At 45.3% G+C, this 23,149-nt stretch overlaps 1 protein-coding gene and 1 long non-coding RNA gene across 4 annotated transcripts; both read right to left on the reverse strand.

Moving 5' to 3' along the window:
• Positions 1 to 1,983: 1,983 nt before the first annotated feature.
• LOC111071775 lies at positions 1,984 to 2,741 on the reverse strand. 3 transcript variants are annotated; one of them, XR_005968260.1, is made up of 4 exons: positions 2,532 to 2,741; positions 2,338 to 2,472; positions 2,199 to 2,260; positions 1,984 to 2,119 (listed from the first exon to the last, which is right to left on the reverse strand). It is a non-coding gene; the product is annotated as an uncharacterized LOC111071775 (long non-coding RNA). The 3 variants fall into 3 exon arrangements; XR_002607509.2 differs by having other exon boundaries at positions 2,114 to 2,131; XR_002607510.2 differs by having other exon boundaries at positions 2,114 to 2,149.
• An 18,637-nt stretch (positions 2,742 to 21,378) lies between these two features.
• Positions 21,379 to 22,816, reverse strand: LOC111071772. Its single transcript, XM_022363279.2, has 4 exons — positions 22,642 to 22,816; positions 22,184 to 22,582; positions 21,797 to 22,110; positions 21,379 to 21,732 (listed from the first exon to the last, which is right to left on the reverse strand). Exons 1-4 carry the CDS (start codon positions 22,779 to 22,781, stop codon positions 21,518 to 21,520), a joined length of 1,068 nt encoding a protein of 355 aa, XP_022218971.2. The 5' UTR covers positions 22,782 to 22,816; the 3' UTR covers positions 21,379 to 21,517.
• Positions 22,817 to 23,149: the final 333 nt, after the last annotated feature.

Raw genomic sequence — 23,149 nt, forward strand, 5'->3', positions numbered from 1 at the left:
CCATTTTGCAGAGCGCCGAACGAGCGACGAACGGTAAGCCGGGCAACCGAAAATCACTTTCTGGGGCGATGCTTGCGACGATGGCGAGAAAAATCAGCAGTTCCATTGATAACGCGCAACGAATTGGATCTCAGGCACACTTGGAGCCCCAGCAGCAGTGTCCCCTCCGCAGCAGCAGAAGCAGCCCCCTGCTCCAAAAGCCGTGGAAAACAATAACGAAAAAAGAATTAAGAAGCTTTTCGGCATAATCGGTCAGTGTGTGTGTGAGTGTGTGTTTTAAGCGAGGGACTGACTGTGTGAGCGATGCTCATGTTCATGCATTTTTCATAAATTTCGGTTTCGCTATGTCTGTCTCCGTCGATTCGTCGGGCGTTTTCCGCAGCGCGTGTGTTTAATTATATAGCCGCATCCTGGGGGTACCGCCATAAGCATCCGCAACACAAGCAACAACTGTAGAAAGCGAAACTGCAAATTAAATTAAACTTGCGCAATCTGCTGATTTTTTTTTGCCATTGGGTGTTTGTTGCTAACAATTCACTCTCGTCTCTAATTAGACAGTGCAGTGCAGAGAGTAGAAAGACACAGAAAGCGAGAAATACTGAGAGAGCAAACGAAACTGGTTGCATTATTCTCCGGGAAGAAGACCTCAAGATTAGGTGATACAAGTAAGTGAAAATTTCTAGCAATCAATTCCTGTGCGATTCTTTGTGAATTATTAAAAGTTATTTTAGTGGCTAAGATATATGTACATATGTATGTAAGTTCCATAATTTTTAACTGTTTCGTGGTTCGGGTTGCGAATTAGATCACTGAACCATCGAAATCTGTTAAGCTTGGGCGATAGTTTTTGTCCACAGAAGGTACTCCAGCATAAACCACTAAATCATTTAGATAACGATTATTTTAATCTTTTTCTTAGTGGACATCTGTATCGCAGTCATACAAATAAATTTGACATTGTCTGCATACTCTCAAATGGTTATTCGTGTTTCCAAAAACAAAGGTGATCCTCTACTAATTTACCTACACTGTAATCCCTTGTTAAACTTATATATTAAAGCCCATTCCAAATATTTATTAATACATATTTCAATGTCACTCAGCCCAAAAGGACTGAACCTGGACCTCCCCCGACAGTATTTCAATTAAATTCATATTAAAATTTCATTAAACTCAAAACGCCCACAAAATGGCCACTAATTAGTTTGGACCGCCCTGCCCCATGGCCCTTAAGACAACCCATGACCTTCGGCCCACAAAAAAACAACAAGAACAGCACAAAAATTCAAGGCATTTCCTATATAGGGCAGCGAAAAAAAAGAAGGCAGACGGCCTAATTAAACTTTGAGGGCAAATGGGGGAGCGCAGATTCCGACTTTGTTTTGGACGTTTTCCCGGCCTCTCATTTAAAGCGACGACATTTTCATTTCAACCTTTTCAGCAATTTTTTGCGCCCTCTGCTGATTTATCTATATGGATATATATATATGTATATACATATACGTATCGCTGTAGGGGGCCGCACTGCCAGTCTCCCGCAAATATTTTATTTCTGTTTTCGCACAAAACGATTTGAGAAGGACGTAGCTGGGCCGTTCGCCTGTCGTCCAGTTGGCGTCACATAAATTTTCATACATTTTCCACCAGCCCCTCGCCGACAGCCCCTTTACTACAGCTCGACCTGCCCCGCCCCGTGACTACTCTGGGCTGACAGCGACTTAATGAGCTGCGGAAGTTAATGTGCAACTTGGCTCTGACTTGCTTCCATTTTTGCCGGCAAATTTATTTGCATATTTGGGTTAATTTTGCTACTCTGTATGGGCTTTTCTTTTCTTTTTCCCATGACCAGCATTATTTTTAGACCCCGTTTTCGTTGGGTTTTTGCTGTTTTTCTGACCTACTTTCGGTTTAATTAACATGTTCCATCATTTGTCTACCCCCAAGGCTATCTGTACAGATTGAATAAAACGCAATTTTTTTCGTGTAAAAATGTTTTTATTTTGTATGTTTTTTTATGTAGTACAAAAGTGTGGATGTTATGAAGTATAGAACAGTATGGAATACGAAGAAACGCCAGAAGAAGAAATGGCCAGGGGAAGCCAGCAGTCTAGGAAGCAGTCTAGGAAGCAGCCTGGGAAGCGTGGAAGGGCTTTAATCATTTCTCAAATCTGAACTAAGGCATTTTCATTCATACTCACAGATCCTATTGTGTACAAGTATCAGCGCTATTGGGGGTGTTGGTGCGAGGGGGCCTCCTCACCTGCAGATAATAGTAGAGAAATTATATATTTTAGCTAATGGCTTACCACTATGTAATAGCACTCCATTCATACTCACTGCCAGCTGGTGTTGCGAGTATTACATGATTCCGAGTACGAGTATGGGTACGAGTATGGGCACGAGTATGGGTACTAGTATTATATTTGTGGTATCGAGTTGCCGTCGAAGGTAGGTATGGTAGGTTTGGAAAAGCTGTTGGTATTAGAGGCTTAGTTTCTATTCAATATTCAAAAAGGTCATATGAACACTACCTCGTGTAGGACAGGTGCAAATCGGACAGAAGCAAGCCGCTTGTTGGAGAAGTTAAGCCAGAAAGAAATGGTCCGAGAGGGGTTTGAAGATACAGTACACAGATACCAAGATACAAGTACGACAAATGCACAGAACAAAATTTTAATTTAATCAGAGAGCCAAAAAATTGTTTACTATTTTTCACTGTATCCTTAATATTATTTTAAACTTTTTACTTAATTCTAGCCGAAAATTGAAATTTTGATGATTTTTTTCCGAAAAAAAAACTTATTTTGTATTTTTATTTTCACGGAGATGCTCCCAGGTGGAGCTCTCGACACAAACTAAATATTCTGGGCTGGCTTTACAGTTAGAGGCAAACGAAAACACGCAGTGCCTACTTGATGTTGAAAATTTGTGTTTCGTTTCCCAAAATTTGAAAAACAAACGCCTGCTGAGTGTTTTGCCCAAGTCCCAACGGTGCCAGGGGCAAACAAAGACCTTCCCGGAACCCGAAAGAGTGATGTACGCGTATCAAAGGAACTGTTGACTCTTGTGGCCATACTCGTACAATGAGGCACCCACGCGTTCCACATGCGAGAAAGGAGAATTGTGTAAATAGCTCTCGCCCACTCTTACAATCAATGGCAAGAAATTTTTTGTGTAAACACGTTCGTGCCTTCCCCTCCCATGACCCACCATGCCTGGCCGTGCACTACCGGTTCACTCAGCCAATTTTCTTTTATTTCTGCTATTTTCCTGTGTTGTTCGCTCCCATCTTATTACATTCGTGAAAAGTGCTTGGGAGCCCAAAGAGGGAAAGCTCTTTAATCAAAGCCAGCGACAAAACCGAACCGTGAGCGAATCTTCTGGGAAAATTATTCTGCACCAATCTCCAGACTTGGCCACTGCTCGTGGCCTATTTGTATGCTCAAGTTCATTAGCGTCAGTCGGCAAATATTTGCCAGAGTTGGCAATTTCTCGGTTTCGCCTTTTTCTGCTGCGCGGCTGCTGATTCGGCTCCTGATACTTGGCTGCTCTGCAAGCAATTTGGCTTCAAGCAACAAACATCATTAAATTTAATTTGTTGCCAATATTGAACTTACTTATGCTTGTGTGTGCCGATGGTACCACTCAGGGCGGGATGGGCTAAGACAGAAAGGGTCAAAGAACTTCTGGCTTCTGCGGCGTCTCTAGGAAAGAGACTAAATAAAGTATATTTAATTACATCTAGCTTTTCGACTTTGAGCCAAACTGTTGGTTTGACGAACAAAAAAAACCCAATTTGCGTGAATCTATTTCTGCATTTTTTTAACAATTTTCTGCAGACTTCTGTCGCCTTCTCTCCCATCAACAACGTTTTCTTATGGTACTTACAGATCCTTTTCGTCCACATCCACTTTATGCTCTGAAAAATGGAATTTTCTCTTTTCTATCTCACCCATACCGCACAGTTCTCAACTGTGTAGTTCCCACATATTTGATTCAGTCTCTTTGTCAATTGGAATGGACAAAGTGATTGCTTGGTATGACAGAATAATTAAAGCAGGTATATCTTATTCCGTCTAACCGGCAGATGTATTTCAAGTGTATCATCTGCATTCAATAATGTAACAAATCTTACGAGCAAAGAGCGGCCCGTTGATTTTAGCTGGGGTACCCTCCATTTATGCGACCCGTGACCCGTGACCCGTTTTGAGGCAAAAAGTAGTCACCCAGTCCTTGCTTTTAGAATCATGGGCGTTCATCTTCCTCCTTCAGTTTCGCTTCCATAGACCGTCTGTGTTGACCATCAGCCTGGTGATCAAGGCCCTTTATTGGGCCCTTTGGACCTTTATTGTGCACTTTCTGACACAGTCAGCCGTTTTCATTGTTGCCCATAATTTGGTGAGAAAACTGAAACACGGGTGTTTGAAGTGCAATATTTACACCAAATCATGTTTTTCCATTCAGAAGAAAAATTATATTTTAGGTACCACAGAAGTCCGTTGGGTATTTAAGTGCAGACATTATTTATTTGTCTGTCTAATGAGACTATTCGCTTTTAATTTCTCCAAGTTTCAAATATTTATCAGCTTGTAAAAGCTTGTATTGAGCCGAGGAAAATAATTATGTTTGTTAATTTTCCTTGTGTAAATATAATTGTTATTTCTGTCACCTGATCTGCGCTAGAATTCATCAAGTTTCATCCTTTTCGTTGGGCATTTAAATACCTAAAGGCCCTTAATGGGTTAATAAAATATATCTTCATTTTAAAGATTATTGCATCTGGCTCGCTCTTCAAATTTTAGGATTTAGTCAGGCGTAAATTAAAGTGAAACTCGAACGCTTCGTGGCACCTGCCGATATGATGAGAGTTGCGAGAACTTAATTCATTTTTAATGCTGGACTGACTCACTCGAAACGCTCTCGAAGGCGCAACTTTGCCACTCAATGCACTTGAGTGCGAGCTGGAGGTAGAAAACGGAAAGGAAATCAAAAGTTAAAATAAACTTCGTTGTCCTTGCGCCCGTCGCCGTCGTCGTCGTCGTCGCCGGTGCCGTTTGTTGTCCTTTTTCGGGGGCCTGCTGGTGCAGCTCCTTATAAAGTTCCCGGATATCCGGTTGTTGTCTTCGGCATTCATTTTTCGTCCTTATGCAATGCACTTCTCCACCTCCTCCACCACCATGCCGTTCTCCTCTGGCGCCGTTCCTTGTTGTGTTTAATGTTTCATTTATTTGTAGTTTCGTGCTGTGGCACGGACCATAGAGAGGAAGAGGGAGAGCGAGAGGGCGAGAGAAAAGACAACCAAGGAGCCTTTGCAAGGACTCTGTATTGTACTCGGGTCCGCTGTTTTACAACGAGTATTTGACGCTTGTTTACTCATTTCCGGCTGCAGCTTGCATTGTGTCCTGCCCGAGGACCTTACTCTGCACTGCGTAATGTCGTCCCAGCTCGTGGGACCCGGGACTCGAGACTCGAGACTCGGGGCTCTCCTGTCTGTCACTGAGCGCTGGAATACTTTGTAGCTCCCATTACAAAAATGCTTTAACTTTAATTTGGACGCGGCGCGGCTCTCCGCCAGGAAGTCTTTTGCTATTTAACAAGCAAGAATGGCAGAATTTCGGTAAGATTTATTAACGTTGTTTCTCAGGTTACCAATCAGTGGAAGTGTAGGGCGATGGATGGAGAAGACTGTTAGGGTTGGGTTGGGAAGACTGCCAGTTCCGTAAATTCAAATGCCAATGCGAATGCAAGATTATTTCACTTATTGTGTACGTGTACGTGTACGTCAATGTACGTTCTTTTGTCACCCTCAAAAACTAAACCCAACTCAACGCAAGGCAAAAGTTTCGCCCATCTGTGCCTGCGGCACACAAATAAAAACTTTGTCGATGCGGTTTGCGCTTCTAATTTGCCTCAAGGCAAAAGCAATCAATCAATATTCATCAAAATGCTATTTAATTTGAATGCAAACGTCTCGCGCCTCAACACTGTCACGTCTTGGCCCTGCCCCACCCCCAGACGGGGAGGCACGCAACTTTCATTACTCACAGAACGCGGCGACAACGCGAACTTTGAAGTGTGGCAGCAGACATTGAAGGAGTGCCGTGCCGTGGCGCAGGGAGGATCGGGCCAGGAGTGCCACGGAAACTAACGAACGTGCGACAGTTCCAAGTGGCTGCCACATCTCCGACCCAACCCAACCCGACCCAACCCGTCCCAACCCAACCGAGTTCCAATTTCAATTTATCAAGCTGCAAAAGTTTCAGCCATCTCAGCCTGGGATGATGCATTCCAAAAATTGTTTGACTGTTCCGTGTTTGTTAGCCGTTCTGGGTGTAGTTGGGACCGTGGCTACGCGTTCCTCTGATTCTGATTCTGAGCTCGAGCTCTAGCTCTGGCCCCCCTCCTAGCTGCATGCTAATTGCGGCAGCCAAACCTGTGGCATACTTTTCATCGTTGCCCTTTGTTCCACCTGTCTGGTGCCTGGGCTTGCCATTCCACACGCTTTTCAATTGCTCCACCTAAGACGAAGGCTCTTCGTTAGCCCGGTTTCGCAGAGCAAACAACTGGGTCGAAAATAAACGAGGAGAATGGGGTGCATTTGTGCGAGCACAGAATATTTATCCCACCCGCGCACACGGACATAAACTACCAATATAAAACATCCATTGCCCGTCCCTTATTTTCTTCCTTACACTCATATACTCGCACTCGCAGTCATTGCAGTATGTAGCATACGTTATTGGATCATTGATGAGTCAAAGGGAAAAAGGTCCGATGCGAGCTGACTCCGAAATTGGAAGCTGTAAATTTTAAGATGCCTCGCAGCACGAAATTACTGAATTCAATTGGGGGGGATTGGAAACGAGTGAACGAAATTTAATGCAACCTAAAGGTGAATGTAAGCGAAAAAACGTTTCTTTTCTTTAAATATTAAAGCCCAACCAATGGATATCCGTAGATAAATGAGTTTAGATCTCCGAACCAATCCATAGATTATGCAATTTCCGAAATATACTTTCTATATTCCCATTCCATTCACAAAGATAAAGCTGCAAGCTTGAAGGAATTGCTTTTTGGTCTGATAAGACCTGTCAGACTAATATAAATTTTATGGGGCCCACAGACGTACTCAGACTCCACTTTTCAGGGGCTGGGAGAAGGAAAAAAAAAGAAGAAATTATTTTAAAGACCACAAAAAGCATGTCCTTGTGTGGCACGTTAAGACCACTTAATGCACGCCAAAAGCAGTTTATATATGTGCTGGCTGGCCATATAGAATGGCTCATAAATACACTCACACACATGCACACTCAAGCACTCACAAGACATACACACACACACACACACACACACACACACACACACAATGGCGAACAAGGCCAACGACACATGTTCTGGGTTTTTGGCCCCTGAGCCTCAGCCTGCTTCGGGGCATCATTTGGAGTCCGTCCCTGCTTGTGTATGTGTATGCGGTGTTAATAATGCTCTTGATGTGTGCTAAAGACAGTTCCAGACTGCGACAACCCAAATACATGGCCGACTGAAGCTAGTTTCATGTCCGTTGCTGTTGTTTCTCTGGTTGCTGCTGCGGCTGTTCTTGAAGATCTGGCTTGTGCTTCTTCAGCTTGTGCTTTTGGTGTTGTAAATAGAGAAACGGCAGCAATGCTCAATGCACTTTATGGAAAAAAAATAAGTCTTTGAATATGACATTAGGATCTATGTGGGTGCTACTGGCAGACTGGCATCCAGAACTCCATCGGAGAACTCTCCACACCTTGGGGTTCCATTCAGTTCCACAGAGTCTGGGGCTATAAACACTTAAATATCGATTTTAAGTTCTTAAGTTAAACACTTCAAGCATCAGCAATTCCTCAACGAACCGTCGCCGATTGAAGTCATTAAATATTATATGGGCCTTCAACTATTCGCACATAAATAAAGCTGTGCTCGGGCATTACGCATACGCAGCTGCGTTGGTACATTTTTTTATGACCAACCAGCCTGCTGGCTATCACCTGAGGCCACCCACCATGACCCACCCTCAGGTGGACAGGTGGGCAAGTGGCCCTTAATGGCTAGTCCCCTTCCGCTCGGAGCAACAACGGGAAAAGTAAGTCTATTAACGGCAATGACAAAGCACGCGAAAAGCTAATAGAGAGACAGAAACAGACCAACCTTGAGGTTGGTGTAGGCCGGGATAAGGCGGCAGATATCGGCGGGGGGTAGTTTGGCAGGTCTATAAAAATGTATTAACTGTCGACGGAAAGAGAAGGCGAGAATAGAGTCATAAAGAGAAGTGGAAGTGGCAGTGGCAGAGGCAGACACAATGGCCGTAATATGATAATCATTGCGTGGCACACACCCCAACACGCCTGCCAAAGGGGGCGTGTGAAAAGTGGGTAAATGATGCAAAACAGACAGGACCCCCCGGTCTACGTTTGGGAATGGGAGTCTCTCTCCTCGAAGATCCTCTCAGCTGGCCTAGGCCAACGGCAAATCCATTAAACCCTTATGATGCACGAGTACAAATAAAGTGAGTGAAGGCCGACAGACAATGGAGACACACGAGGGGCAGACACCGAAACAAAACAGAAAAAAAGGAAGAAAAACGATGGAAAACAAAAACATCTGGGCAAAAAAAGGCGTGCCAAAACATATGCGAAAAAAGACCGGAGAAAAGCCGAGCAACCGCAAACCCCGAGCGGTAACTAGGAGCGACTGGGGGCAGAGAGAAGGCAGAGAGAAGCCCGCAAAGTGAACAAACACTTGAGCCAAGTGGTTGGCTGGTTAAAGGCGGCTGACGGGACGGATGGGACGGACGGGACTGACGGGGCTGACGGGGTGTCGCTGTCACGAATGTGAGTGTGGTGTGGCTGTGACCCACTCCCCGCACTCCCACTGGGTGGGCGGTTGCGAGTATGAGCGGGTTATGTCAGTGTGGGTGAGCGGATGACAGTGGGAATAGGAGAGCGATTCCTGCCAGCAAGTGAAAGTTCACTCAAGTGCAATGGCAAAGAGGCCTAGAGGCTCTCCGGCGAAATCATAAGCAGATGTAAGAAAGTGGATTAGACGGATACCAACTGGCGCAATTCTGGTGGGCCATGTGGGCCAAGTGGGCTCATGGCCGAGATAAGCCACAGAGGGTTGCCATCGAAATGTATACAATTTTACCTAACTACTCCTTTAGAAAATTACGACTAAGTTTTCTGTGGCCTCTGCTGCTTACGCACTCCAGTGAAAAATGAACTTTGTGCAACTTCTCGTTAAATTAGTCCATGGAATGAAGGTTACAGAAGAGCTGAAGGTTATAGAAATTAATTCAAATAAATCTTTTAATAACATTTACTTTTACTAATCTAAAATATTCTAGGGAAATATACATATTATACATGAATAATAATTATGCTGCCAGGTCACAAAATGCAAATGCGGCGTTATTTATAATTTACTAATTCATTTATTCCTTGTAGATCTGCCAAATCCAACAATTGCACCATTCAAATGCCTTAGTAACCAATTTATGAATCATTTTAACCAGGCTTTAAGCAACACCATATTAGCAAACACTTCAATGATTAATGCAGTCTGCGGGCATCAGAGTAGAAATGAGGTATCTGGCTCAGATTAATTGATAAACAGTACTCAAAATCCGTTGGGCTGTATAGCAAAACTTGGGACCACTTTATCCACGAGAGGACAGTTCCTTTTTTAGGGTATTTCTTAAGATTAGCCAATTCAATGCATCAAAGTAAACAAAAGTTCGATATTTCCTAAAAATTAAGCGAATTCCGTCGCCTACTTTTTACTTTGTTTTCTTTTCATTGCACCCATACAATACTTTCCCTTTCAGTGGTTGGTGATTGTGACCGCATGTCCTTGCTGCCTTATCTCATATCCAAGCGAGCAGCTACAGAACTGCAATACCCTCTACGCCAAAAAAGAAAGCTAAAAGGAAGAGTGTCCCCGCCACAGTTGCATAAATATGCTCGTGGCAGAAGGGAGTGGCTATGGCCACGTTTCGGATTTCAATACCTGAGTGCATTTTTAGCATTTCCTACAATGCCGGCCCTGAAAGGGATATCTCGCATATAGCCACAATGCGATATATGATACTTCCTTGTGCGGGTGTATTTGTATGTGTGTGTGTGTGTCTTTGCAGGAAAACAACAACATTGTTGCCACGCCACGCCCCGCCCCGCCACACCAACAACCACACCGGAGATTGTGTAAAAAGCATAACGTATACGCGACGTGGCACCAAAAAAAAAAGAGAAGAAAACTACAAGAAGAGGGCCCAACTAGAGGCTGGCAGGGGATATTCGCGCCTGCAGCAGTTCCCGAGCAGGCATCCAACTAACAAAAGCAAGTTGTTTTTTTTTGGTACGGCAAGCGAAGAAAGTTTAAATCAACTTGTGGGAATTTAGACAATTTTATAAACATGCACACGATTCGGGGTACGAAGCGGAGGGGGTGGGAAAAGAAATCCCCGTACATGTACTTATATATCTGTACATATGTGGAGAGGGAGTTGGCTAAGGGATACACGTATTCTCGTACGAGTAGTACAAATTTAAAAGTAAACCAAGCCGCATCGCGCTATCTGCGGATCCTTTTGCTGCTCTCCAGGACCTGCTCGTCCCAGTGCCAGTCCCATCCTTCGAGGCATCTGGTTATTGTTGTATGTTGGTGTTTATGCAAATTCTCGCCCTGTGTGTTGGGCCAGCGCCAAAAGGGAGATACGTGCTTTATATATATTCATGAATGTATGAATATCTCCTGCCTGTATAAACAGTGTAACTGAATAATAATAACAACAGCGGCAGCGACAGAAGCACCAGCACCAGCACCAGCAGCAGCATCGCCACGGAAACTTGAGGAAAATGTCGCCAGTTGAAATGGAGGACATTTTTTCAGCATCAGGTACAACAAGAGCAGCAGCAACAACAGAGCACTGGGACTGGAACTGGAACTGGGACTGGGAGAAAAGAAAAGTAAATTCCATTTTGTGGCTGCTTCTTTAAACGCTTTAAATGTGGTTGAGAAAAGCGTAATGTTTTTATGATGGCTTGGGATAAAAATTCGGCGGGGCGGGGGGAGGAATGGTTTGTGTATGTGGGCTGTGTGCTGTGCGCTGTGGGTAGATAAATCTGTGTGGATGAGCTTTTATATGCTGTATGCTGTATGCTGTACGCTGTATGAACCAGCGATGAATGGTGTATCATTCTGGAGATATTCCACTTTGTCTGGAATATTTTTAAAATCCACAATTGAAGAGTTTGCCACTCCTCTGAGCCGTGCCAGTACCTCTTAGTGCTATATTCTAGTGCTATACTCGTGTGTCCATCAGTTTCCATCTGTCGAAGGAAAGTTTGCAATGTGCAGAGAGTGAGAAACAAATCCCAAACATATTGTGCTTTTAATTTTCTAACTCACTTGCCACTAACCTAACCAACAGGTCAGTCATCTGTTCCTGATATATATGTACCTCGTACCCTCCTTCTCGAGGCATTCTCCCTATCTGCTACCCCTCTCAACTGCCACTCGGTTGCACATTGAAGCGTGAAACTTGTGCGCTTGTCACAAAAATGCTTCCTGTCAGTTTTCGTTTCGTTTCGTTCCTTGTGGTTGCCCCTGCCACAACAACAACAAGGAATAGATGCCAGCGGCCAGGGCACGGTTGGGTGCCGGGGGCTGGATGCGGGGCATGTCGCCACATAAATTACCAAATAGAGCAAAACCAAAACCAAAACCCAACGAATCGAGTTGCGAGGCAGCAACCAACCGATTGCATTTCACCTTTTTGTCCCTCTCGGTTGGTATTTCTCCTTGGACACTACTCCCACCCCCATCCCCACCCCCAGGACCCTGACCCCATCCATCGTTTTTGCATTAGCATTTTGTTGTTGTCTAGCACTCCCCGAGTTCCCCGTCTCATTTCCTTCTTTCTTTCTCCTTTCCATGTATTTTTTTTCGTGCTGCGGGAGCTGTTGCCACTTGTCTCATTTCGAGCGCTGTCAAGCTGCAGAAAAGTAAATGCACAGCACCACCATCTTGTGGCAATTCCCCTTCCGCGTCCCCTCTTCCACTGTTGCACTTCGTCCCCACTCCCCACTCTCCGCGCCACTCTGCCCACGGCCCACGGCCCACGGCGATGGCGACTGCATCGCTGAGTGGATTCCAGCAGTCCAGCAGTCCAGCAGTCCGGCACTTGGATACTGCTCTATTCTTTTGCCATTCCAAAAGTGATTGCTTGTTGCTCTCTTTGTTCTCTTGGTCGGTGCGCTGCCTTTGTTTTCTAATTAATTATGCAGCACAGTGGGCCGAAGTGAGGCGCAAAGTAGGGCGTACAAAGGGTGCCTAGCATCTGAGACTCCCAATAAGTATAATATCCAGATTCGTATCGAGTTGTCCCACTGTATCCAATGCGACAGCTACTTCCCTTTCTTCAGGCAGTCGGAATGTCTGTCTGTCTGTCTGTGCAGTTTCGTTTTTGTTTGTCCTTTGCTATTTTCATAGTTCATTAGTGTTCAGGCCCCTTGTCGCCCTTTCCGCTTTCCCCTTGCCGTCTCCACGGCTATTGGGGGGCCAGCAGTTTTCCGGTTTTTGCTGCTCTTCTTTGCAGGGATTTTACTCAGCATTTAACAGCTGCTGTCAGACATTAGAAAAATATTTGCACTTTGTTTTTATTTTATAATTTCTTTGCGATGGCTGGCAGGCTCCCAGCCTGCAGCCCAGACTGCCCTGAACTTCTGCTGTGCGAGGGCTGACATTGATTTCCGTGAGGGGTTTATCCCGTTCCCCTCGGCAAGAAGCTGCTTAAAGCCGGAGAAAAGTTGAAGAACAACAGCAAAGTCAAGCAGTGACTGTGGCTAATGACTTTAAATGTATAAAGATAAGCAGTCAGATCGGTCGGAGGCTGGGAACACAGAAGCGCAGAAACAGAAGCTGCCACTTGGTGGTCCCGGCATATGCAGCACGCTGGGGTAAGCGGCGCTGCACAGGCAGTGGGGCAGACGAAGCAACGAGCAAGTGAGCGACGATGACGACGACATCTGAAATTTGTTTTTGCCCCCCACCATCCACATCCAGGGTACCCGGTACCGTTATCCAAAGCAGCTGGGACTCCCAGCTCCCAGCTCCCAACTCCATCTCCAGCTGTGGATCAGTGTCGGGCTCCTTGCAGTGTGCCTCCTTTTGGCGGCTGCTTGTGTAAAATAAACGACAGCTAATAATGCGCACAACAAGCGGCAAGGAGCAAGGAGCCAGAAGCAGGAGCCAAAGCAGGACTTAAACCATGAAGCAGCAGCAGCAGCAGAAGCAGAAGCAGGGCACACCAGACACGACACCCAAGAAAGGCAAGAAAGCCACTTAGCGTTGTTTTACTCTTTGTTTGCTGAAAGGTGTATTAGCCTGAACTGTAAGTTAGGCGGATTGTTGGCTGTGTTGCTTGATGTGTTTAGCGGGGCTTTCCCAAGATCACACCAGGAGGTTCCTTACAGTTCCTTACAGTTAAATACCTTCACATAACTGAAATGCAATTTCAGTTGTTGGGCTTCGATATATAAACCTTCTCGCGACTCTTGATTGTAACTTATGAAATACATAATGAAGTATTCGTGGCTCACTTTGTACATTATGCAACAGATGCAACGATTGCAGAAATCTTGACAGCTGATAGCCACAGATCACATTGGGTGTGCGTGTTCCATTTGGTGTGTTGAACTTTAGAGCATTCAAACTTCGAGGTTCTCTAATTGGGCCTTGTGCGCTGCTTCTTGAGCCGATTTCTTTTGGCGGCGCACTGCGAGAGGCATCGGGGTGGGCGTGGCAGCGACTTTAATTGGCACACATGACACAGAACGCGGGCGTGACACACTTGCCACACACCACTCGACTCGGGGGGCAGTGGCAGAGGCAGTGGGGCAGAGAAGGTGGGATGGGCAGGGCAAGTTGCGGAGGACAAAGTTTTCTCTCATATGCATAGACACATTTCGAATGTCGGGCTCTGGGTACGGGTAGGCCAGTGGTGCTGGAGCAGGCTGGAAATGGCTCCCCAGTTGATCTTTTGCCGGGTAGCCGGCAAACTCTCAGCCGGCTCGCCTTATGCAAATGACTTGATGTGTGCTGGGGCACGGGGCACGGGGAAAGGGGCACGCCGTTGCCGATGGGCGAAAAAGGAGGATGGGAATAGGAATGTGGCAGGAACAATGGGTAAGGCTCAAGTGTTAAGGGTCGCGCAGCTTAAGTTTAATTAGACGCAGGACTTGTGATTTATTCGATTGTCGCCGCGGCAATAGTTTCCAAATGGTTCTGGGTCAGCCAGCCTACTCCCTCCTCCCCGCTGCCGCAAACTGCCTCTAAAATAGTTTCGAAACTTTCAATCAATAAATTTAAAGTAGAAATTGGGTAGAGCCGTGGGGGTTAGTGGGGAAGGGTGGTATTATATGCGAAAAGTAAGTTTCAATAAATTGCGTGAAAAATAACTTTTTATGATGGTTGCGCTAAGGGAGCTAAGGGTTTCCACTTGAGGCTCCCTCGAACTTTCAAAGAACTTTCGCTCACTATTCCATGACTAATGAACATTTATGCACTACAAAACGAAAATCAATATGTATTGAAAGCCCACGTACAGGAAATATATAGCTCACAACATTTGTATTCTCTCTCCAAGTGAAAAGAAATCTAAGCTTTCATTTCTATTGGGTTACACTTTGTATTTAAGTTAAAGGGAAGGTAAGGGAAGGCATTGGAACGTGATCACTTCATCATTAGATTTGTAATATATTTCGATGCTATTAAATCGTAAAATACCGACGCCTACCATAATAATTATACAGGTTATCAAGCTATTAAAACCCGACTGTAAATCCCCAGTATAGATCTAAAACGTGTTCAGAAGTACCCTCCACTTTTGCCTGAGTGTATCCACTGGATGTAGCAGCAAAGGAGGGACAGAGCTGACTCCCCCCACCCACATAAATAATAATATCTGTCAGTGGAGTAGCAGAGGCTTCTTCTCCGTGTCTGTCCGCCTGCCTTTACGCCCGATTCGTTACGCAACTTTGGTCAGGTAATTTCTCAGCCAGAAGATGCTGGCTGCATTTAGGGGGAGTGAGGAGAGGGGCGTGGAGGATGCCATCACTCAAGCGCTCAGTAGAGCCCGGGCTGGTATGCAACAGTCACAGCCTGGCAGCGGCATGCGCCATATGTCCAGGCAGCCACTAAAGAGCCAACTTTGACCTCCATCCAGCTGATTTCAAGTTGGTCCTTGGAGCAGCCTGTGCTCCTGTTTCTGGTTCTGGTCCTGCTTCTGCTCCTGGCAGACACCGCACAAACCTGTCACTTGCATTCACCCGCCGACAGTTGGCGTGCAGCTTTCTGCCGGCTTGCTTCTATCTTTTTTCCAGCCACTGCCACTGACAGTTGCATTTATTTATGCGCAGAGAGTCCCTTTGGCCCGCACAGGAGTGCGGATCGTAGTGGAAGCCGGCGGATGCTTTAAGCAAAGCCCTCGCTTGGCATTTTCCATTAGCTCAAGCGCAAATGAAAATTTCAATATGAAAATATTTTGCCAGAACTGCAAACTTTCCAAAGCCAAATGAATATCTCTGCACAGCAGAGCAGAGCAGTGTGGTCGGGGAGGGGAGGGGAGGGGCACTCGGATGTGTTTTCCCAAATATGTAATTATCCATAAATTATGTTTGCCTTTCAAATTAGGTTACATACTCGTACATGCTCTCCTCTCCCGCCTGCCCCTCTTCCACAGCCCTCCCGTCCGTCATCGGGCAAGTTAACAAATTTTGTATATTTTTGGCCTTTGAACATGTACAGTGCTGGTGAAAACATTAGCTAGACGGTGGATGGTGCAGGCGGAGATGTTTTTGGGTATGCCATATGTAAAGGCTAATGTAGGTTTTGGCTTATGGAATAGTTGTTAAATTCAGCAGTTGTTGCTCATTCCGGAATTCTTTTTCTGATGTACGGTAATTAGAGTTTTTTCCCGGTTCAGCTGTTGGAAAAACATATTCAGACACATGGCATAACCAGAATAAATCTACCTATGGATACACTCATGTGTCTTAAATATAATATAAATATTTTTATTTATCCATCAATTAAATAATCAAATTTGTTACCTTTTGCATGAAAAATCACCTCATCAATCATACTGTAATATCTACATATATATTTTTGTATGTACCAAAGATAATAGGATACAAATGTTTACATATTTAACCATCTGAAATGCACATAATTGATGTAGGGTGTACACCCCATATATCTGCCCATTTATATTTCAATAGAATAGAAAGTCTTTCCACAATTCCTCAGCATCTAGAGTGAGTCTGTTATCCACATTAAATGCGATTTTATTTTCCTTTAAGAACCCACCCAATCAGTCCATGGCGATTCGTACGAGTATTTCCTGCTCATGTCCCTGGGCCTAAATCCTTTTTTTTCCGTACGAAAGAGTTCACATACGCGCTGGTATATTCAGGGCATTTTCAGGACTCTGACTGGCACTTTACCAACAATTCTGCATCCGCAGACGTTTCGAGGAGATGAAAATAAATATAAAATTTCCTCGTTTACAATACAAATTATAAATAACGATTTATCATGAGCTGCAGTTGATGTTGCATTTGCCAATCGCACACCTGAATGCTTCCTCGAGTGCCTTCACATTCGCCCCTGCGAGTGCCCTTGCGCTCCTGCCCCGCCAGGATAGAGCCAATTGCCTTACCAGAGGACAAAATCCCCGGCTTGAAGCAGGCACCGAGCTGAACCCGACTGGGACGAAATAAATTGCCAATGGCAACAAGAGGCAGACTTTAACGGACTCGGAGTTTTCCTTCCCTTCCCTTCCCTTCCCTTTCCCTTTATTGTTTCTTTCCTTCTTCTGTTGCCATTCTGCAGTCAGACATCAGTTATATATGGAGAAGTTGATTTGGAAAATATTTCCGCTGCAGGAAAATAAATATTTCTGGTCAAACGTCCAAACAGCCATCCGGAAGGGAAGTTTTCCCGTTTCCTCAAACAACTGCATTTGCGCTGGGTTCTTGGGGAATTTCTCACCGGGAAATATTATTTAAATTGCAATGCAAGGGAGAGGCAACAGAACACAGACTGTTCCGAAAACGAACTCCGACATAAACTCGGCACATTCACCGCTAATCGCTTCCCCACAGACGCATTAACAATTTATCTTGCCTTATTTTATGCGAAAACTTTTCGCCAGCCACGCCCCCTGCAGCGGCATCTCTCACCTGCCGCCGCCGAAATCGAACCCGAGAAAAAGAAAAACATTTGAATTGAAAATCGTGCCGGGCAGAAAGAGTGTGCGGATACGAGTACTCGCCGTAAAAAAAATATCAACGACATGCGCATAATTTGAGCACACAAACACACTGGCAGGCAGAGCACAGTCCATGGGGAAATAGCAGTAGGAGTAGGAGTAGGAGCACACGTGAATGCGAGAATATGGGAGGAATATGGGAACGGATAAGGCAGAGTTGGATATTGTCGGGGTGTGCTTAGGTAGACCTTTGGGGCTTTCGATAAGAGAAATGTACATTTGGTAGCTTAAGGAGAGGAAAGTTCGATCTGCGCTTTGTTGTCTCTGAAGGGGGCAAGGGGAGCTGGGTCAGGTTATGTGGTTGATTGAGAAAATGTGTGGAAAGAACTCTGCGCAACTCTGCACTAAAATGAAAATGGAAAACTTCTTACAGCAAACGTAGTTACATAATTTCCACAGTTAATTCGTACAGTAAACCCAAGGGGACTTCTGCTTTAAACTCCTGAAGCCTGTCAGGTAAATGTTATTTTTATGTTTATTGGAAATATTTGGACTCAATGCAATGCTAAATGTTTTCGACACTGGGAAGTTTTGAGGAATAAAATAAAATAAAATAAAAACAAGTCAAATAAGCGAGTAAAAACTGAAATAAACTCGCATCGAAGGTAAACCCAATCCACTTATGTGTACTGCGAAATATTTCAGGCTTACTTAAACTTCTAGCTGGGGAAAAAACGATTTTTTAACTGGTTTTCAGTCAGCTGCCAGTCGCCGCCCTGTCCTGTACAGTTGAGTCCAATCAAATCCAATAAATTCGTACAATAAAATGCGCCAATAAATTGCTGTCTCCTCTACTATCCGCAAGCTGCGAAGCTGGAAACTAAAGTTAAATTGAATTAAAATTCAGAGCGCTTAATGTGCCAAACAGTGGGTACTGGGTACTGACAGAGTGCTGCCTGTCCCAGTCCCAGTCCCTGTCCCAGTCCCTGTCCCTGTTCGACCCCTCAAAGTCTTCACATGTCGCACATTTTTCAATAAACTAAACAATTTACGAAAATTGAAGTTTATCTCAATTGTGCAGCTGTTGTTGACAACATTTTCCGAACTCAAAGCTTTGTTGCCAGCCAGCCCCATCTTCGTGGCGTCGCGCTCCCTTTTCGGGGGCGAACTCAATTTGGCAATAAACTGGCACTCAAAGCTCATGGCACAGCTCCCTCCTCACAATAACCTCTCCATTGCCACTGGTGCTCTCGTATATGAGGCACGATCCCAATACGCTCCAGCCCCCCTCCTGCTGGTGCCCCTGCAGCCGATTGTGAAGTGGTGCACAAATGCGCTTAGTTGCTTTATTGGTCAAGCTGTTGTGCGTGGATAAAACCCTTTTAGTGCACAATTGCTATAAATTCGCCTGGCCCATTATATTGCGAGTTGAGTCCATGGATGGACTCAATGGAGGGATGGCAAAAGGGAGTGGGAGAGGGATAGGGATAGGGTCTCGAGCTGCCATTGTCATGTGAGGGATATATAGCAGTCCCAGTAGCAAGAGCAGGAGCAGGAGCAGGAGTCCAAGTCGATGTCGATTGACGAAAAAGCTTATTTTAATCTCATTTGACAGCCATGGCAGTGGAGAGGAGCGTGAGCGTATAAAATCGGAGCGGGGGAAAATTGAAACTATTCTCCTCGGAACAGCTGTTGGGTGCCTTCCATTTGATAAACGGACAATTCGGCAGGGTCAAAGGGGTGCTTCGGGTAATATAATTTGCCATGATTAAGTTTGGAATTTGCATGAACTGCCCTGAGTGACACATTCTGATGACCCAAGCATTTGCAAATGGGCAGCAGTTTGGTGTTAGTTTATTGTCAAACTGGGTCGAATGGCGGTTCATCTCCAGCTGGGTCGAACCACATCTCCCTCTCGCTCTCGCTCTCGCTCTCCCTTTCTGGTGGGGGTTAATTGTCGGTCATTTCGCACATGGCAACATTTTTTGCATAATTAAGATTAGGGTTAAGGAAATGCTTCGGGCCTCTCTCTGACCCCTAATTGGAATGCTTTCTGATTGTGTGTGTGTGTTTTGTGCATTGTTTGGGCTTTGGTTAGAAGCCCAAATACTTGAGTGAATGAAATGGGAGAGTCTTTAAACTGCTGATAGATATGATTAGTTTATGTGATCCGAAGGCAGCTGATGGAAAATTAAAGCAAATTGGTTTGCAAAATGACGATGAGAATGGATGATTACAAGAGCTTCTATAAAGGCGATTGAACGATTAATAAATATGTGCCATATAAGCAGATAGTTCACATTATTCGGATGTATTATGATAAAAGTTTGAATCACTAAAAGATAAGATACTAAAAGTGGACGATGCTTGGGACGATGCTTTCTCTCTTTAGATAGAATTTATTTATTTTATTTATAAATAGTTACAAAAGTTACAAATACTTATTCATCAGAAAAGATAGTCACTAAAGCAAAGACTCTATAGAGTGTTATAGAGTCTTTGACTAAAGTACATTTTCAGTTCATTTTTGTGCTGTTTTCCCGTCTTTAAATAACGTTCTGAGGCAAAAGTTCTGGGAAATGTTATTGAAACAGTCAGAGAGCAGAAAGGGGATACAAGGAGGAGCACTAATAGCTTTCTCCTGGCGATTGATGATCCAGTTGCGAACGGAAAGCGAATCGAGTAAGACTTCAAGTCTTGTTGGGGCAATCGCTTCAGCTCAGGCAGCTTAATTGCATTCGTGTGCCGAGAAGGGATCCCTGACAGGGAGTGTGTGTAAAGGACCAACAAAAATGGCTAAAAAGGCAAATAAAACAACCGAAAGACGGGAAGCCGGAGCAGGGGAACGAAAATTCATTATGTATTTTGCGCCTCGGCCAGACTTAGAGCCACGTTCAATGAAACCCGGAGCACTCGCACTCCGCACTCTCACTCTCACTCGCTCCCACACATCCTCGCAGCGTCCGTGCACCTTCAGCATCGGCATCATCTTGCCCAGTCCGTCCAAGCCAATCCACTTCAGCACCTCGGGCCTGTGTTGCGGTTTGGCGCTTGTTAATTTTGCAGTGAAAATTGCTTTGGTATTTACAGTGCACTTGGCCAAAGGCGCATTACGGGCACGCCTCCATCTCCCAGATCCCCCTCAAAAGCCCTCTCCGGAACACACTCCTTGCTTTGGCAATTCCCTGGAGAGTTTGCTTTATGCTACTCGTATTTGCCGTAAGCCTTAAGCCTCGCCATCGCCCTGCCATCGACAGCTGCTCAACATTTTCACGTGAAGTCTGATGCGGATGGATGCCTGATTGTGTTTGCCATCTCTCTCGCTGCTCGCTGGTAGATGCTCGCTGCTCGGCAACTCCCTCTCTCTCGCTCTCTGAAGACTAATCAAGACAGCCACTTTATGCCAGAAAGTATGCTCCACGAGATTGCGTAACCTACTTATCTTTAAACTAATTTGTTTTCTAGATTCCCCCCTACCCATCCCCTTCCCCATCACGGGGAAAAGTCTTTTACATTTATCCGCTACTTCTGTGGTTTTTATCAACTTTGGTTTGGTTTGGTTTCGTTTGGTTTGGTTCGCTTTTTGTGTGTGTTTGCGGGGCATTTCATTGCCAGCCACGATGCGACCATAAAACAATGCAGCATAAAAAGTGACCCACCATTCTCCCCTACCCCCCCCTAACAAGCAAAAGTACTCAAGGCGAATGGAACAAAAGTAACTATAATAAATGTTTGCAAATAAATTGTGAGCTGCTAAAAACGCACGCAAAAAGAACAAATTCTCGTCCGCTTCTTCAATTTTTGTTGCCTTGGCATTAAAAAAGTTTAAGCGCTTTGACTTCCTCCTCTTCACTTGAGAGTATGACCAAATCTGTTTTATGTTCCGGAATTTGTGAAACTCTGTGACTGATGGGGATATGGATGGGGCTGGCATGGGATGGAAACGGTCTGTCAGTCAGTAGAAGACCGAAAGGAGGGAGAGACAGATGTCGCTGTCAAATCAGGTATCAGGTAGAAAGGCGAAGCAAATGGGGACTTGGACTCTATGGATACACGAATAAAACATCTACCACTGCCTGAACTCCGAATAAACAATTTAACATTTTTATTACGATTTCCCTGGAGTAATAATGAAATTTTCTAAAATGTGCATCAACTTTTTCCCCACCGTTCAAAGATAATATATGATATGGTGTGTATGTATATAGTAGTAGGTGCCAGCTAATGGCACAACGCATTCGCCACCACTTTTGGCTGGCAATGGCAGTTCGGTTCCTCAGCGTTGTACAACAATTCGTCGAGATACATTTTGATGCCAGGGCGTATATCTTTGGTCCCGATGCCTGGGGCTATGCGACTAAAGACATAATTGCAAAACACATTCATTCGCTCCTCCTTCTGCGCCTGAAGAGAGGTCTGGATATCTCGCCTGAGTTCTGGGAACGGATACGGATACGGATGTCAATGTCTCGGATAAGATTCACTGCATTTGTTACTTACTGGAAGCCACGGCCGTTTGAACTCTGGCCACGTCTGGATCCCGCTTGGACTTCTCAAACATCAGTATGATGCGTTGCACGCGAATATCGGTGTCCTTGGAGAAGCCCGGCTCATTGATATCCACGTGAATGTGGCAGTCTCCCAGAACAGCACCAGGACCCGGGTAGGGCGTTACTGTGTACTGTTCAGAAGTAATGAAGTGCCGACGCATGTCCTCGAGATATGAGCGTCGTTTGGCGATCGAAGCCCGCACTCGGCCGTTGTGGAAGCGGTAGCTGAAGGTGCGGGCCAGATCCTCAATCATATTAAGGCATCTACGGGGATGGACAGGGACAGAGACACTGTTTAGTGTGGAAGTGGGAAAGTCGTATCGCAGGGCTATCGTACCCTTTCTCGCGCATTGAATAAACCCCCGGAAGCTGATTGTCATACATCATATGGCGCAGATTTCGGGCCAAGCAGCTGATCAGATCCTCGGCGAACTGCAGCTGCAGTAGCTGAAGGCCATTGAAGTCCTGCACGAACTGACGGGTGCGCCAGCCCCGGTACAATGTCTGGATCCTAGTGGCCTGCTCGTGGTAGTGGGCCAACAGTTTCTTCTGCATACTCTCCTCCACCCAGAAGTAGTAGTTCTGGCGAACACTGAAGCCCCGCCACCACCTGCTGATGGTGGTGACTGCAGCCACGATTCTGGCCAACTTCTGCCGGCAGAGCCATCCCCGCACATGGCGCTGAATGGTCCGGGCAGACTTGAACTGTTTGTAGTCGAGCAACAGCTGCAGGACTCTGAAATAACCCATTGAAGTCCCCTCTGAACCGGTGGGGAATCTTACCGATCGACTTACCGATCCTGAGGCGCGATCCTAACGTCGTGGTCGAACGACGAATGTATGGATTGCTCGGAAAGCTGCGATTTGATCGTCCCGGCGTCATCGGAGTCCAATCCGCTCATCGAAAGTGTTTTCTGTGCTCTGTATGAGCTCATGTTGAACTGTCAAGGAGTAATGTGACTGTTAGACAGAGCTGTTTGGGCCAACCTTGTTTACAATAAGCTAAGAAAATTCTATAAAAAATGCGAAGGGCTGAACTGCAGTCTTCCGATCACTCTCTTATAGCATCACTGCCGATATAGTTTGTTTGGCTGGTCAGGGTGCAGCGAGATACGTTCATCGGACCGATGATCGAGGCATGAACCAGCGTACACGTGCCTTGCAGTCTTGTTCCTTTTTCATCGTTCGATAAACACACACCGACATACACCCCTCCCTGAATGTGCCACATTCAGGTTGCCTTTCACTTTCACCCGAGAACCTAAAGCCAGAGCACTCCACTTCTGCGGGAGAGCCGCCAATC

The sequence above is a fragment of the Drosophila obscura genome, unplaced genomic scaffold (genome assembly GCF_018151105.1).
Source record: "Drosophila obscura isolate BZ-5 IFL unplaced genomic scaffold, ASM1815110v1 contig_46, whole genome shotgun sequence".
Classification (NCBI taxonomy): domain Eukaryota; kingdom Metazoa; phylum Arthropoda; class Insecta; order Diptera; family Drosophilidae; genus Drosophila; species Drosophila obscura.